The 18,114-nt window shown below is 35.8% G+C and overlaps 1 protein-coding gene across 16 annotated transcripts in view; it reads left to right on the forward strand.

The window, feature by feature from the left end:
• The window catches only part of Arpp21 (cAMP-regulated phosphoprotein, 21kDa), a 156,256-nt gene extending 150,983 nt beyond the window's left edge, over positions 1-5,273 (forward strand). For all 16 annotated transcript variants that reach the window (XM_005383663.2, XM_013513806.1, XM_005383671.2 and 13 more), the window contains 2 exons: positions 3,239-3,387; positions 4,497-5,273. In XM_005383663.2, the coding sequence (XP_005383720.1) occupies positions 3,239-3,387; positions 4,497-4,754 (407 nt within the window). In that variant the 3' untranslated portion in view covers positions 4,755-5,273. The remainder of the gene's footprint in view (positions 1-3,238; positions 3,388-4,496) is intronic.
• The last annotated feature ends 12,841 nt before the right edge of the window (positions 5,274-18,114 follow it).

Below are 18,114 nucleotides of genomic sequence, written 5' to 3' on the forward strand. Positions count from 1 at the left end.
TGCTCCCCACATAAATCCTCATTTGCCGTAATGTGTGTTTACCAGGGGACCCCAGTGCAGAGCTGCTAGCCCACTGCCATGCATAAGTGAATATGAACGTTCACAAATCATCATGCAGAAGAGGCGTGGGAAGGCAGAGGTGCAGTGCTGCCGCGTTTGCGCTGGCAATGAAGATGAATCTCACTCTCACCGGCTCTGTGCCTTTGTGCGTGGGGACATCCAAACGTTCTTTTCCCATCCACTAGATGCTTGTTTCCTCTTCCTGCCAAGACATTCTGTTTTCTGGATATTTTAACACCTCTATTGTTCTCTCGTCCCCTCAGTTTTAGTTTAGAGGCTGGTGTAATAAAAGAATCCCTTTTCACCACTTCAGTTAATTTTTAACAAAGACTGAGGAAGGAGGAAGGATTCCATAGACAAATATAGTACACAAATAATCTTCAACTCCTAGGCCCGGAACTTCCTCTTTCTTCTTCTCCCCTCTTTTCTCTTCTCTTTTCCTCTTCTCTTTTGGTTTACCTTATAGAAATATGTGTCCTGCAACAAATATGTGTCTTTCACCTTATATCAAATATAAAAATATTAAGACTATTTCTTTCATTTTTCAACCTGTGTTTGAAATTGCAGCCAGGTATAAGGCTCTATTACTGTGAAATTTTTTTTTTGTTTGTTTGTTTTTTGTTTTTCTCCGGTACCGGGAACCGAACTCACAACCTTGCGCTTGCCAGGCAAGCGCTTTGCCGCTGAGCTAAATCCCCAGCCCCTACTACTGTGAAATTGACAATGAATTCATATTGCCTATTCTTTGCTATTGAACTAATGGTAAGGAAGACAGTTGATCATAATTTTTCTACAATCCTGTGAATTTATTGTCCTATGTATATAACAATTCATGCTACAGGGGCTGGAGATTTAGCTCAGCGGTAAAACGCCTGCCTAGCAAGCGCAAGGTCGTGAGTTCGGTTCCCGGTACAGGAGAAAAACCAAAAAACAAAAAAAAACAAAAAAACAATTCATGCTACAAAGAACTTAATGTGGCTTGGAATATTATCATAATAAAATGGTAAGATAGACTCACTTTTTCAAGACCATTGGATGTATGAATTAGAAGGGAAAATGTACACACTAAAGACTAAAAGAAAATTTTTTGTAATTGCTGTTTAAAGAAATTTTTCTGGAGTACCACTGCATACAAGTCTTTCTGAGAGGTAATTGTCACAGTGACATGACTTTAGTTGCATTTCTTTTTCCCAAATCTGATGCTTTCCCTATTGTGTAAGCTATAAATACATTGTATGTGTAGCACTTTGGAGTGATGCCATTAAATAGATCACCCAACATATGAAAGGAGAGTTTCAACTGTGTGCTGTGGTCAGAAGTGAGATCGAGGAAAGTAGCCATTACCCTTACTTCCACTGGTAATATGTGGTGTCTTTACAAGGGTGTAAACTATCTAGTAGTTATATCCTCTGTGAGAATGAATTAGGATAAATTAAAATATGAGGAAACACAAAGAAGGTCAATGAGCAACTTTTAAAACTATATATTGTCTCTACCTCCCAATTGTAAGCATAAACCAGACTTCCCAATGTGGCCTGTGGCTCACATTGAAAGACTTTTTCTTTCAAGTCTTCCATACCAAGGACATATTTCTCCAAACCCGTTTGGGCAGCTATACCAGTCTTCTAGTTTAGTGACTCTTTTGCAAGCCACTTTTCCACAACATTTTTGAAAAGAATGAAGAGATAAATGTTCGATGATAGATAGATAGATAGATAGATAGATAGATAGATAGATAGATGATGGATAGGCATTTTTTGGTTTTGGTTTGTTTTTTGTTTATTTGTTTCATTTGTTTGTTTGCAGTTTAGGGATTGAACCAAAGGCTTCACATATGCTAGATAAGCACCCTCCCACTGAATTACATTCCAGGCTCCCTGCCTTTTTTGAGGAATAGCCTTCTTAAGTGTCCAAGGCTGGTCTTGATCTTATGATTCTTCTGCCTTAGCCTTCTGAGTAGGTAGAATTATAGGCATGCTCCAGTGTACTCAGCCGAAGGTTCATTTTTATACAAAAAAAAAGAGAGCAAAGTATTTTCCTGTAAAGACTATAATTTTATTCTTCAATATGAAGTTAAAACTCATGTGCACTCAACATATTACTTATCAATGATTCATATTGATTGGGTTATTGTTAAAAATGTTAACTTTTGTTTTATTTCTAAAATTTGATTGTAAACTCAGCTAAGTGCATGTGCTAAAACCTAGATTTAAAAAAATCTTACTCTCTCATAAAATTGTTTTAGGACAGCAGTTCCACTTATTCTTGAGTACTTAGGATATGAATTATATAAACTTTGGAAGCACCTTATTTTACAACATAAAGTGAATCTGTTTCTCTACCATTATGCTATTTTCACTGAAATAATAACTTCCCTTTCAACATCTGTAAGAAGAGCTCACATTTAAAATGCATTTTAAGCCACTTATGGTGAGGAAAAACAATTGAGATAAGTCAAATTTGGTCCACTTAAAAAGAAAAGGCTACCCAACTGACCCATGCAGGAGGATGCAATAGACAAGATTTGAAATATATTCTATATTAAATAATGTATACATTATTATCCATTATTTTACCAGAATGCTCTTTTAGGAGCTAATGATAAAGCAGAACAAATGTGTGAAATTTTTTTCACTCCTGGTGTCTTTTTTCCTAAGTTCATGGGTAACAAGTCACATTATTCAGTAGGACATTAAAATAAGAATTCAAAATTAATAAGCTGTTTGGTACATGAAATGAGGTAGTGCAGAAAGATGGAATAAGAAGGAAAAAAGTTAATTTAATTGTTAAAAACCTTAAAATCTGTAAATTCTCCAAATATCATTGAAATCAAAACCAGCAAAAGAAATTAAAGGTACAATTTATACCTTTTAACAGTCAACTGGTATAAGAGAAGCTTCCATCTTGGTATCTTGAAGGGTTTGCCATTGGCACATGTCTCGTTGGGTGGGGTACATAACAATTGGAAGGTCAGTGAGTTTTTTGAAGCCATAGTCATGTCCACTCTTTGAAGTCAAAAAAATGCATTCCTAGGAAACAAAAATATCTGGATAATACGCTTATGATAAGGAGACCGGGGTTTCTGAAGGTTGCCTTGGGACCAAGTGCTCTCATCCCCATGAAGCAGCACTGTACGCTTCCTCAAACAACCTCTTCAAAAAGTCACTTTTCTTCTCAGGTTATCAGCCAGTCTTATCTGGCCAACAAGGATTCCAAGGCCTCATGGGAGTGCAGCAGTCACCTCAGAGTCAGAGTGTGATGAGCAGCCAACAAGGAACGCCGGTGCAAAGCATGATGGTCTCCTACCCAACCATGTCTTCTTATCAGGTGCACAGCAGCAGCCTGGGGAATTGGGGCTTATAACACAGCACTTCTCAAAGTAAAAATCTGTGGGTGTTTTCCTGTGTTGGATGGTTGGCCAAGTGGTAATTTCCTGGCCCAGCCACTGTTGCTAGTTGACTTTGAATCAAGATTATCAAAGAAAATAACAAACATGTGCTTCTATATGTGCTATAGCTCTTGGATTTCCCTTAAAATTGTTTCTGTATTAACTTTCTATTCATGGAAGAAAATTTATGATAGTGCTATTGATGAAGTCCTTTAGGGAAATTCTGCATATCGGTAGAAAGTCCTCATAACAAGTTCCCATTCATTTTTCATTTAAAGAAACTCCATTTGGCATAATTTTAAGTTACTAGAGATTTTTAAATGGCACATCATATTCTCTTAAAAGGCACTGATGAGGCTTAACAGCTACATTTTCCAAATAAACCAAATTGAGTATTTTAATAATTGTTATAAACTCTTTTGGCATTTATATCTTGAATTGCCCTGAAGTTAGAAATGAAAGTTAGTGAAGTGTCTGGTAATTCAATTTAGCTACATTATTCTAGGCCCTCCTCCCTGGGTCATGCCCCTCTTATGCTGGATGTCTCCAAGGCACTTGTTAGCATCAGCATAGAAACTGGGCGTGTCTTTTCAAAGTGACAGAAGCCTCGGGTGAAAGATCCAGACTGGAGGGCATAGATAGAGAGGGAAAGCAGCTGGGGACTGATTTTTTTCTGAGCACCTCATCATGTGAGATATTTTCCCAGGCACTGTGTAACATCCCAGCAATCTCTCAGGGGATCTTTGAAGTAGGTATCATTATCCAAATGGTGTAGGTCATCAGAGAGGTTAAGTGACTTCCTGAAGTGAAAAATAGCTGATAAATGGCAGAAGTAGGATTGATGACCTTTAAAATCTAACTCAAAACCTTTAATAGGGTTGGAGATGTAGCTCAGTGTTAGGGTGCTCAGCTAACATGTGCAGTGCTGGAAATTTGATACCCAGCACTGGAAAAAAAAAGCTTGACTAATTTTCACAACACGACAATGTTCACTGGTCACTGCAAAATAGTCGTTTCACACTGGGCTCTTGCTTATGTCTCTCTACAGGTGCCAATGACTCAAGGTTCTCAAGGACTGCCCCAGCAGTCATACCAACAGCCAATCATGCTACCTAATCAGGCAGGCCAAGGTTCACTCCCAGCCACTGGAATCCCTGTTTACTGTAATATCACACCGCCAACCCCTCAGAACAACCTTAGGCTGATTGGTCCTCACTGCCCCTCCAGCACTGTCCCCATGATGTCGGCTAGCTGCCGGACAAACTGTGCAAGTATGAACAACGCTGGTTGGCAAGTCAAATTCTGAGAGCTGGGGTTATGGTACATTTCATCAAATATTATTCATGGCCTTTAAGGGAAGAGGAGCATGTTGGGAAAAATGACTGAGGACTCAAGTATTCTCTCAACACTCAAATGATTGCTGCTGGTATTCTGTAAAAAATAAACAAAGACTAACACACACATTAGCTGGTTAATGGTGCATATTTCTGTCATGTCTGCTAGGTATGCCTTTATAGCTTAGCTAGTGACATGAATTCATCAAGGTAAGATTTTCTCCTACCACTGAATACCACTGTGTAGATTATAATATCCCTAATTTGAATTAGTTTTGTACTTTGTGTTGAGTTTGTGATGCTAAAAGTATTTAAAAATTATATATGAAATCACATTGTACCAAAGCTGTAATGGAAAAGAATTAATGAATGAAGGAATAATTTATATACTCTATAGAGTTTTCTTTTTTAATGGATATATACTGTATTGTAGTGTTAAATCTAAATAAAAATATTTGACCTTATGGAGAAAGGTCATGTTTTTACCACCAGTTTGATTCACTCTCTCTTTCAATATATGTTCTATTATATATTACTATTACCTTCCACAAGCACTATTTCATGAATTTGGCATGGAAAAGATCTCCTGGGCATTTTTAATGAACTAGTATTGTATTGGGATTTCTTTACACAAATTCTTAATGAGCTGCAGTTTTTGTCATAATTCCACAGAGGTTCATAAAATAAGATAATGTCCATTTTATTAATTAACTCCATGTTTTTGGAGTACATAACTTGCTTTTGATTGTAGGCCTGTGGAATCCATGTAGCTATACTTCTACAACTAGGAAAATTTGAGTGATATTAGTAACAGCAGTCCTTTACTAAACCCTTTCTTTCTTCACTGGAGCTTGACTATGTAACTGAAAAATAAGATATCTTTGGTTAGAGGGAAATTAGAAGAGGCATGACATTCTTCTAATATAATTCCACAATTTATACTGGACCATGAAATGAAAAGTGTCATTATTATTGATAGTTACTTAAAGGTACTAATATTTGCCACAGTAATTTATGACAAAGTAAATATAGCAATTATTTCATCACAAAGACCTGGAAATTAGAGGACATTCAGAATAAACTTGTGGCTATCTCACCTGAAAATGTTGAATTGCCTGTAGATTATATAGGTAAAACTGAGTTATCCAATCTTGAAAATAATAACATAACTCTGAACTCTGAGCATCGGACCTTCTGATATTTAATAGGGGAGTAAAATCTCATAGCTTTCATTTTAATATCACAGAACAATAAGAAATAGTGTTTTATTTTATATGATTGATATTACTGATTGATTTTTACTAATGAGAAACATGTGGAAAATACATCTGAAAAATTCCCATTGTTTTTCGTATTCTGACATTCTCTACTAGAATTGCCATTTTTGTTCCTTAGCTGCGGGTAGAATTAATTGGTTAGAACCTCTATTTAACAGATTACTATTTCTTATTGTATACTGTTAATCCCTCTAACATTTAAAAGGGAACTGTTACCATGCTTTAATGAGCTTCATTCCTTGTGAAGTCTGTTTTATTTTTTTAAACCTTAGTTGGGTTATTTCTTCTTATGTAAATATACTCTGCCCATGAAAGGTGATGTAAAAATGGGATGTTCCTTTCTTTTTCCTTTGTATTGAGACATTAAACAAATAGTCACCCCTAGGAAGCACAATTATGTTTCCCCAAATAATATCATCCCCTAATGGAGAGAAGAGGTTGATTAATATGGATTCATGTAAAAAATAATTATCTAGCATTTCTGATCATGGTGGGGATCCCATACTCAAAGGTCCAAATACAAGCATGATTATTTATCTTCTCTTCATAGAATCCTGGAAATGTTTAAACATTTCAGTGAACCTTAGAATTAGTGTGCCTTCTCCTTGATTATTTTAAAATATGTCCAATGGCCCAAGGGTAGTGGTAAAAACAGAGGTTTATTTTGTTTTCTTTTTTTTTCCTTTACCACTCTGCTCCATGTGTAGTAGTCTTTTTTAAAGAGAGAAAAAAATAAAAATGTTATGGAATTTCAAAACAAGATGATAGGAAATCAACAGTGGTTAGTGTATTGCTTATTGTTATCTTCAAAGTAGTTGCTCAGATTATAAAATATAGGCATGCAAGATTGATGAAACAATGTAAGCACTAACTGTTCCTTTCAGTGAAGTAATAGAAATTAGTAGTAGAATTATCTTAGCTCTCTTATATATTTACATGTAAATATATATGTATATATATTAATTTTCTCTTCCTTCTTTTCTCCTTTCTCCCATACCAGTTGTTCTTTCCTTTTGAGCAGTTGGCAGTCTTTTATATTTAGACACTTGATGTTTATTGTGTAAGCTCATTTGAGTACTCACCCAAGTCAAGTCCTCTTTCTTACTTTTACTAAATATTTCTATTTATCATTATAGTATGTCAAATACTGTGTTATTCTTATTGTCATGCTACATTAGAATATTTGAGATGGCTACATAGAATGATAATTTTATTAGTATAACATTCCCTGAATTTAATTTATTGCCAAGAAATGGATATTTTTTTAGGTCAGTTAATCATTTTATCTAAATAACATTTTAAAATTACAGATTACTTAATTTATTTTAGAGATAGATAGAAACTAAGGTATATACATCTTTAAATAAATAGCTATAGTTATCTCCAGTTATCTTTCATACTTGTGAGTGCAAAAGACTGATTTATGCATTCATTTATTTAGCAAAATTTTACAACCTGACTCATTATATCATAATTATGTGGCACTAGTCAAATTGAGGGTAAAAATAAATTTAAACCTCTTAGATTTAGTCTTATAAATTTTATCTTGGCTAATCTGATAGTTGGAACTAAATGTGCTAAACTAGGACACCAGTGAATTTAAGCTATAGTCTTGTTATCGCTTTCATATAGTTCTGTGGATATGAGGTATGTCAGTAGAGTATGCTGTTCAACATTATGGAGAAAAGATCTTATAATTATTTATGAATATAATTGAGGAACTTGACAAGGAATTGTTTAAGAAATCATTATAAAATTTCAGACATATATTGATATGAGCAATTCTTTGAGGGAAATTAAAACTAAAGCAAATATAATCAAGGAAAAAAGAATGTGGCCACAGAAGTGAAATTTGAGATCTAATGCATTTGCATTTTTAGCTTTCCTTCCACTTTTGCGAAAAGTTAAGACTGTGATGGTTTACTTTGATTCCCTCATCCTCCTAGTACCTGTCTTCTGTACATACAGCGGGTAGGTACATACAGGTACATACAGTGCAGGCTCCCCTCTCCTCACTTCTCTGGAATTTCTATCACAGGTGCTGAAATCATTTATAAACCCAGAGTAAAATATTGTAAATATCCTACCCTTAGATTTGTAGTTAAAATACATCTTCTTGAGTTTTATATTCCAGGAAATATTTGGGATACAAATATTTTATATAAACAGAAAAAGTATTCTTATTTTCTAAAATATATTCCATAGAAGACCTTTATTAAAGAAATCATGGTTGTTATATGAAACAGACTATTTCAAGGGCAATTATAATTGAGAGACAATGTTAATGAAGGCTAAATAATCTATTTTTGTTGTTGCTATTTTTTCTTGAGATAGGGCCTCACTATTCAATTCAGGCTGGCCTTGAACTCACTATGTAGCCAAGGCTGACCTAGACCTTGCGGTGATCCTCCCACCTTAGTCTCCCAAGTGCTGGGATTACAGGTGTGTACCATCATGCCCAGCTGTCAACAACCTTTTTAAAAAGTTTATGAAAACCTTTATTGTACCACTTTACTTTGTAACTTTCCAAGAGAAGCGTGATTTGCATAGCTTCTGAAATGTATTTGACTATAATAGCTTTTGTTAATGGAAAATATCAAAAGAGTATATTGTGAGGGACATTTTGAAAAATACATTAAAAATCCTAAAATATTAGCAGACTTTTTGTTGTAATTTCAATAGAGACAGTGTTCTTTATCAAAATGTAATATCAAAACCTTTCTTCCCACTAAGGCATCTTTGGCAAGTTCTCCAGTATACACTGTCAAATTTATCTCCACAGAGGCCAGCCTGGGCTACAAAGTGAATTCAAGGCCAACCGAACTACATAGTGCAACTCTGTCTCAAAAAAACAAACAAACAAAAAGTTATCTCTACAAATTTTTGTACCTATGGAATTGGCACAGTGCCAAGCTCCTGGATTTTACACTTTGAATTATTAATGTTGAATAACTTTCTATTTATATTTTATCTATAATTATATTCATAAAAGTATAAAATATATGGCTATAGTTGTCCCTAAGGATTTGTATATGCGTGTGTGTAATGTTGAAGATCCGACAATAAGAGTGACCAGCGTGTTCCTTTGTTCAGTAAGTTTTTACTGTATACTTAACTGCTCTTCAGCTCCAGTCTGTGGAGTCCCAACCTTCAAGAAACTTATGACCCTTTGAAAGAAAAAAAATGCCAGTATACAAATAAATACAAATTTTACAAATTGATTATAGATCTCATCTGGAAAAGAACATCAAATAGCATTGTGGAGAAGGAAGTGGAGGTTTTGGGCTGTGGTTTTATGAGATTTTTGCCCTATGTTGTATAGAGTTTGGGTATACAGAAGTGAGTGTGGGTGATTCATAACCTCAGCTGAGAGAAGCACTTAAAAGAAAAAAGAAACATCAAAATGTATGAAATGTAATTCCAGATACTTAGAGTAGGAGGTGGCTGGCTAAAACAAGAAGAGAGGAAGAGTTCTGGAAGTTTCACAGTTGACCTGGTTGGATGACCTTGAATGTCAAACAGAGTTAAAAGACAACTAGAACCTTACAAAGAGTTTTGAATGCAAGGTAACATAATATCAGCCATGGTTCATAAGTGTATGCCTCAAAAAGAAGGAGAACGGATTAGGCTTGAGAACACTTTTCCTTCAGAAGCCAAAGAAAACAATAACAATTAAAGGCTGTCAGTGAGCTACAGCTGCCGTAGCATTACGGTTATAAGTCAGAAATAAGTTACAGCTTCAGACTCATAACACTTAACAGTTCTAGTGAATGTACAGCAAATTGTAAAGATCTGTATGTTACTCTTCTTTCTTGGAGAAAGGTCTGCATCAGAGCATGTAAATTCCCCATTTTTAGCTGTATCACAAGGCACAGTGAGCGTATTCTGCCAGGGTGAAATAGAGACAACTGAATTTGGAGACAGTGGATGAGGGCTGTCTAGGCTCCATTACCATAGGTTTTGTGTTGATCTTCAATGTGTCCTGAAATTAGACCTCAATTTTCCACTCCCTCTTGTTACAAATGTCTTGAGAATTTACCTATCATGGCTCAGAATTCTTTTCCTGTACTCATGGATGCCACTGTTTGCACACAAAACAAGAAATCTTTGTTTCTCCCCAAGTTATTTGGGTCAAACTCTTCTTTGCTAGGAGAAGTTGTTCCCTTTAGAGATTTGGCATTGTTTGCTAAGAGTTATTTTAATATTTGTTTGAGTTCGCATCTTTTCCTGCTTTCAGCAGGCTTTTTGGCTTCTAATCTTTTCCACAAAAAGAGTTGCCACTATCATGTGTGAACAGTGGCAAGAGAATCTGGCTCTTGGAGCCAGGTCCTCTGCTGCCCTCAGCACTGTGTCCACGGTGGGAGTGAGAGCATGTGACACTCTTCTTCTGTAGAGGGAAGTCACTTCTTGGTTGATATCCTAACAGAGAACTAATTTTTCTACTGGACATGTTCAGGCTTCCTCTAATATCATATTAATCATCTACCTGTCAATAGAAATATAGGGAATGTTTGATGTTTGTATTTGTTATATGACTTGTTTTGTTTCGTTGCGATATTCTTCTTTCCCACCTATGTTAGAATATAAGGAAGAGGAGATTAAATATGTAAAGATATAAGAAAGAGGAGGTAAATCTGAAAAAGGGTAAGCATGCTTATGCTTATTCCCCCCGTGCCTTTAAATTTCATGGATAGTAAAGGAACAAACGCAGTGGACATTAAATGTGTGGGAAACTTAGGGTCGTATTGCTCACCCTGTACCCCAAACATTTTTACTGTATTAACAGATTCAAAACCCTCAAGGTTTGCATTCCTGTAATGCCACTGTGGGCCTGCTCTCCTTTCTGTTGTTCTATTTTTTTCCATGTGGAGTTTTCAGGTGAACATCCTGGGTTCTTGAGAAAGTAAACAGATAGGAATCTCTGCCTCTGCAGATGGATTTCCTCCTTTTGTTTAAAAGAGAAGTGAAACTCAAATGGCTTACAGTAAGTCCCCAACTTATGAACATTTGAGTTATGAACTTTCACACATTTGAACAAACCCCACATTAGGGAACATTTATGTATGCAAACAAATTGCAGAAGTAGCTAATATGTCTGTCCTGTTAATTTATAGTATTTGTGTGAGGGGTTTGGTTTTTTATGCTTTACATTGTATACTTGTGTCACAGTGTATAAGACTTACATAGGATGTGAAAGATCAAATCTAATTTACAAACATTCTCCTGGAACAGAACTCACTTGTAAATCAGGGACTTACTGTAATTGGAGTGATCATAAAATATGGTGAATGTTTTTGTTTTTGTTTTTCCTGTACCAGGAATTGAACTCATGACCTCACACTTGCCAGGCAGACGCTGTGCAGCTGAGCTAAATCCCCAGCCCCAAATGATGACTTTGTGCTTTTTTTTTTTTTTTTTTTTTTGGTACCAGGAATGGAACTCATGACCTCAGGCTTGCCGGGCACTCGCTTATGCCGCTGAGCTACATCCCCAGCCCTGAATGTTAATATTACATTAAGAGATACACTGGCATTAATCTCCATCAAGATACTCCCGCCATGCTTCAATGGCATGCATGTCTCATCATTCTTGCCACTTTCTAAAGTAATTCTGGAAGTCCTCTTTGATGAATTTCTTTAGTTGTGTGTCACAGTTGCCTGGATGTCCTGAATCAATTCAAAATGTTTAGCTTTGATGCTCATTTTGATTTTGGTAAAATGCAAGAAATCATTTGCATATGGTGCCAGATCAAGAGAATAAGAAAGATGAGGATGCATCATAATGTCTTTATTTTAAAGAAATTGCTATAAACATTTTGAGTCACTTCAGGACATTGGGGGAGCCACAAAAAGACACTCATAAAAGATTTCCCGAACTACCTCAGAAAGTGACAAGAACAATGGAATAAGTGTATTTAAAGTGATGCGAATATTTAGAAGGTGGTAAATAGCAATGTGTCTGTTTTTATTATTTGTCTTTTATCATTAACCATATTTTTAACATACCTCATAGTTAATATTTCCTTTAAGAAATGTGAGCATGCTTTATGTTTCCATTAAAGGGGGATGAAAGCAACTCTGTACATATGGTGTATTCTTTGTTACTTTTATCAGTTGCACGAATTATTTCTTGAAACGCAGAAGCAGCCAAGTACTACCCTGTAATCCCAGGACGATGGCAGTTTGAGACAGGAGGTTGGCAAGTTTGAGTCCACCTTGGGCAACTTGATGACTTAATGAGACCCAGTCTTGCAATTAAAAATAAAAGAAATAAAGAAAATAAACCACATAAATAGGGAAACTCACCTGCTTTTGCAAGAAACTGCATGATCATCTGTCATTTTCAAGTGTTTTAAATTTTTCTGTACTAGAAGAATGAGGCCACATTTTCAAATGAAATGTGCAATCCAATTTCATCATTTGAAAGGAGAAAGGAATTACTTAAGGTGCTTAATAGTAATGTAATAGAGAGCAAAGGCCTGAGACTGAAAAAAGAAGCAATTTAAATTGGACACTAAAAACATTTCACTTGAAGCAAGGGCAATTATGCAATGAAATAATTTCTGAAGGGAGAAACAAGGAGATGCCATTAAGAGTTGTTTAAAAGAGATGAGATAAAAACACTTGCAGCTGAATCTGAGGAAGATCATTTTATGATTTATTTCCTTCCCAAGCCTGTGCGTCATCACCACAAGAGATTTACCTGGTTTAGTTCACTTACTTTACATTAGGGAAGGATCTGCCTTATACCAGAGGACTAGCGTGTCTGTGTTCTGTTTTCCTTTTTCAGTGCAAAACTCTGAATGGAATCTTGGTCCACTAGACTACAAGGGCCTAGAGTTGTACGGGGAAATCTACTCTGTTAGACACAGTCCCACTATATTTTAGTATATATACACACAAACAACATCTAAAATAATATTACTAGATTATACATCTATAATCTTATTTAACATTTCTCCAAGGAACTAGCTGATGGTTTTCTTTTTCAAATTAGTGGCTCCTGATCTGTCTATGTTACTTATCATGGGGCAACATATACATAATATTCCTCCATAATACTGTATTACCATACCTACAGCATGAGATACAGAAAGCAACCTTTCCCTAACATCAGAAGTCCTGAGTTTGAATACGCACTCCCACCAAAACACACACACACACACACACACACACCACGCATGTGCTTTCCCCCTGTTCTGTGACATTCATGGAAGTCCTTCATCTTCAGTAGTTGCAAACTCTACATTTGTAAGTAGAAATAAAAATAACTTGACCAGTGTTAAGGTATAGAGGTTAAGCTCATTATCAAGGTACCATCTGGAAACCTGTGCATTCTCAGTGGGTATCTTAAATTTTCTTTTATGATGAGAGTAACTTCCTGGAGGAAACAATCATTTGAATTTTTCTTTCCTCCTTTTGCTATTCCATAATGAAACATGTCACATCCCCTGCTCAGCCACTATTAATCTCTACTAATCCCACACTGTGGCCAGTCCTGGTCTGCATTGGCAATCTATCCTCTCTCTGGCATGGTTTGAATATGTAATATTTTCACCCAGCCTTATCTAACACATGTATTTCAAACCTCACATTTCAAGAGGATAGACACACACAGTGGTGTTAGCTTCATACCGTAGGGAGTGGTTATCAGAAAGGCAGAGGTCAAAAATGCCACTGGGGAGGAAGACATACACAATTTTTTTATTTTTATTTTTGATGTTTATTGTTCTAGTCAATCTTGTCCTCAAATCCTGTATTTGTATTCCTATGGTGACCACAACAAAATACCATAAATTGGATGACTTGAAACAACAAAAGTATATTCCCTCAGAGTTTTGAATTTTTGAAATAAAAAATTCAAGGTGTTGTCAAGATTCAGGGTAGGATCCTCCCTAGCTTCTTTCCACTTCTGCAACCTGAAACATCCATGAACTTGTACAATATAAGTGCAGCTTTGCCCTATCTTTAAATAGCCATCTATCTGTGTGTATCTCTGTCCCTGTGTCTTGTTTCTCTCCTTTTTAAGGGTACTGTCATAATGCCTTAGGATACTCCCTAATTATTTACTTTAACCTGGTTAAATCTAAAAGTGCCCTAAGATTATATTCCCAGGTACTCATATTTTTATGAGGGGCACAATTCACCACATAAGATACCCCCAGCCTGCAGGTCTCAAACTATAGACTAATGTTATGATAAGTAGCCTTGTGCAAACTATAATCTGACCTAGAGTGGTGGTTTATATTTCATAAGACACAGACAGGCTGTATATAAAGGTCAAATTTAATGTCCTTGAATATAGGGCCTCTCTGACATTAAATAAGACTTCTCCTTCTGAAATATTTCTTTTTCTATATCTTTGACTTTTAGTTTATTAATGCCCTGTGAGGCAGTGTAGGCCTCTCTTCATACCTTGACATTACCTTTCACGTAACTGCACTGAAACCTCATACTACAGAATGGAGCTCAGACCCTCCCATCCAATAGTTAGTCCATTTTGGATCTTTATTTACTGACCTTCAAAACAGTGATCATTACTCCTTCTTCACTTGTATCTTTAAGGACAAAGTGAGATTTCACATAGGAAGCTCCATCTATGTGTTCTTCCTTGTAGTGTCTGGTGTAGGACGTGTTTCTGAAGCCCTGAGCAATTGTGAAATCTGAGTGAGTCACAGCCAGTAAACGGGGTGAGTGGTAGGGAACAGGATTTGGAGATTTAATATATTCACGAAGATCAACCAGCCAGCAGTTTGTTCTGTTGGCCAGCTAGATTTCAACCAAATAACTTCTGAGATCCCTGACAGATTTAAGGGACACTTATGGTTTATGTGAATAATTGTAGATAACAAGAAGCATACCCATTTAGGTTATTTAGGACAAGTATATTTAAGGTAAGTCTGTAACTGTAAAAAAAAAAAGAGGCCCTCAAGGGCTTGGGAATTTCCCTCTTTTCAAAGGCACAGAACTTTGGAACAAAGATAAAATTTTGAAAGATTTGCAAATTCCTAGTTCTACTTTATACAGTTTATTTTAAAATCAGTGTTACTGACATCTCCCAATATTCACACTACTATGCAGTGCACTTTGCTTAATAGAAACAGTGCTTCAGAGAGTGCTGCAACCGTGCTCCATTTGAGTGCCATCTGTCTGGGTGCTCTAACGGAGGCTCACCAGGCAGAGATCTTTCTTCTGTCCAGCTTGCCAGTGGTGGCCAGAACTTCTTGTCCACTAAGCGTTTCCTCTGCATTTTATCCATGAAGATAAAGGAAAATCTAATTGGTAAACAACTTTTTATCTCCTGCTTCCTTTGGAATTTTTTGTTTTGCTAATTTGAAATTGAGGTTTACTGATATCTTTATTAAGTGTATTTCCACATTGTGCAAACTAATTTTGTTGTCTCTAGGACTATTTCTTGCATTAAGAAGCTAATTCTGTTACTATGAAACATATAACATTTCTATAGTAAATGGGCAGGCAAAGCAGTTGTACTTTAATTCTTGCCTTGTGTCTGTGATTTTTCTTTACTGACTCAAATGAAACCAATGACTCTGCAATTTATACCTTTCTGAAAATGCTCGTAGAAAACATCCCTCAGAACAAAAACACAAGGAATAATTTTTTTCTCCCCCAAGAAATAACAGTCTTCTCTCTGATATACAAGACAGTTTAGGCTTGACCTTAGCTTTTTCTCTTAATAACTTATAGCTATCCTCAGCAAAAAATTCTGAAACATAGTTTAGCCTTCTATGTGTATGCCAGTTAGCATACACTTTCTTTAGAGTATAAATTTTTTGTATTTTTACTGAGGCTATTCATTTGTTAAAGTATCTTTCATACCCTTCACAAATTTCAGTTATAAGTAAAGTTTATTATTCAGTCTATCCCTGTGTTATACCATACACAGAAGGCAATTACAAATGTTTTAAATCTATTTGTAAGAGTTAAAATAATAAAGATTTTAGAATAAAATATAAAAACATATCATTGGGATCTTGGAATAATCAGAGATTTCCTATTTTTAAATTTGATTGATCTTTATTAAAACTTAACAGAAAATAAAAAGGCCACTGATACAGTAAACATAATCAATTAAACTTCCCTAGAGCTAATGATTTATTTCTTGTTCTTTTGTGGTTTTTCTCCGGTACCGGGGATCGAACTCACGACCTTGCACTTGCCGGGCAGGCACTGTGCCACTGAGCTAAAACCCCAGCCCCCTAAGGAATTGTTTTAATCAAAATCCACTATTTAAATATTGAAAAAGGAAGCCCGGAATAAGAGAATTTATCCATGCATACAAATGATAAAAGCATTAACTTATAGTATATATAAAATACAAAAAATTCTAAGATCAATAACCATGAGGCTGAAGCCCAATAGAAAAATGGGCAATAAAAGTTGACTGTAGGACCAGGGATATAGTCCAGCAACATGGCACCTGTCTCGCAAACGCAAGGTCCTGAGTTCAATTCCCAGTTCAAAAATTTAAAAAAAAGATGAATATATACTTCCAAAAACATGAAGTCTCCAATGACCAATAACTGTGAGAAAAGATGAGTAACTTTTCTATTTGTTATGGAAACCCAAATTAAATCATAAGAAACATAACTACCACATCATCAGACTAGCTGAAATGAAAAAGAATAAAGGAAAATACCGAATAGTGTCAGAAACAGTAGTGGTGAGGAACCAGGAACATTTGCACATTGCTGGTGAGAGCATAAAGTGGCATAGTCACTTGGGAAAACTGCATGGTAGCATCTCTTAAAAATAAATATGTGCATAAACCCCATTTGTATATACAGAAAAAAATAATGTATACACAAAACATATGTGTTTAAGAATATTCATAGATGTGCCATAAGTAATAGCCAAAAATGGAAGTGATTCAAATATCTATTAACAGTGGAATGGTAAATAACTTGTGACACATACATATCATGGAAACATACATCTGTGAGAATAAATCAAGGTTTTCTGCATGGACACACATGAATTAAATTTTATAAACTCTGTTAAGCAACAGAACCCAATTATAGAGGAATATTTATCATGGGATTTCTCTTGTGTAAAGTTCAAGCCGCCCATGCTTGCTGAATTGGGTAGTTTTTACCTATAAGGGATGATGGAAAGGGGCCAATCCAGGTTGCTAGTAATCGTACATATCTCATCTAACTGTCCAGTTCCCAGATTTGCTCACTTTACAGAAATTTATCAAACCCTCCACTTAGGATTTACTCTTTTTTGTATCACTGCTACACTATAAAATATTTTTTTAAAAAAATTGTTTCTCTCCAAGACAGAGTTCCCACCAACCCTTTCAATTATGAAATGTTTTACTCCTTCACTTTTATGACCACCTTATAGAATGTGTCCTGGACAGAAGATATTTAAAAATTAAACTTGTACCCAGTCCAATATTCTTTTTGAGAAGGGAGTTCATTTGAACTGTTCCTAATTTTTGTTTTTGGTTACCTTTGTCTTGCTTCCTTTCCAAGTCTAAAAGGAAAATGTAAGAAATTCCACAAATTAGTCATTCTCTGTAGCTTACCCAGTGCTATGATCTCAAATACACTGGATTATGGCTGTGTTTTTAAAGGATTGATTATAGCTGGTATATGTCACTTTCAAAACCTTTTTGGGATTCCTTAGAACCACACAGAGTCCTAGTTCCCACAGGGCAGGGGTTGCCATGCACGAGCTGGTGTGATGGGAAATGTGTTCCGTGTGGAGTATTTGAGGTGCCCTTCTTTCCTTCGTAGGATCATTTCACTCACAGAGTGGAAACATCTCCTTCCAGCCCATGATCTCTCTGTGAAAACTGGAAGCACCTACTCATGTTTTCCTTACAGACACCAAACATCACAGTTTTTGCCTTTGTATGTTTAAAACACTGAGCCCATGTATAAAAGAAAAGGAATTTTAGGAGGTATTTTATTATTGAGAAACGGTTCTTCATTTATATATAACAGCTGTGTCCAGGGTCATGCCACAGCAACAAGAAGCCCAGTACTTGTACTCAGAGGCCTAAGTTTTTTTCTTTTTTCATCATG

The sequence above is a fragment of the Chinchilla lanigera genome, unplaced genomic scaffold (genome assembly GCF_000276665.1).
Source record: "Chinchilla lanigera isolate Chin_1 unplaced genomic scaffold, ChiLan1.0 scaffold00020, whole genome shotgun sequence".
Classification (NCBI taxonomy): Eukaryota; Metazoa; Chordata; class Mammalia; order Rodentia; family Chinchillidae; genus Chinchilla; species Chinchilla lanigera.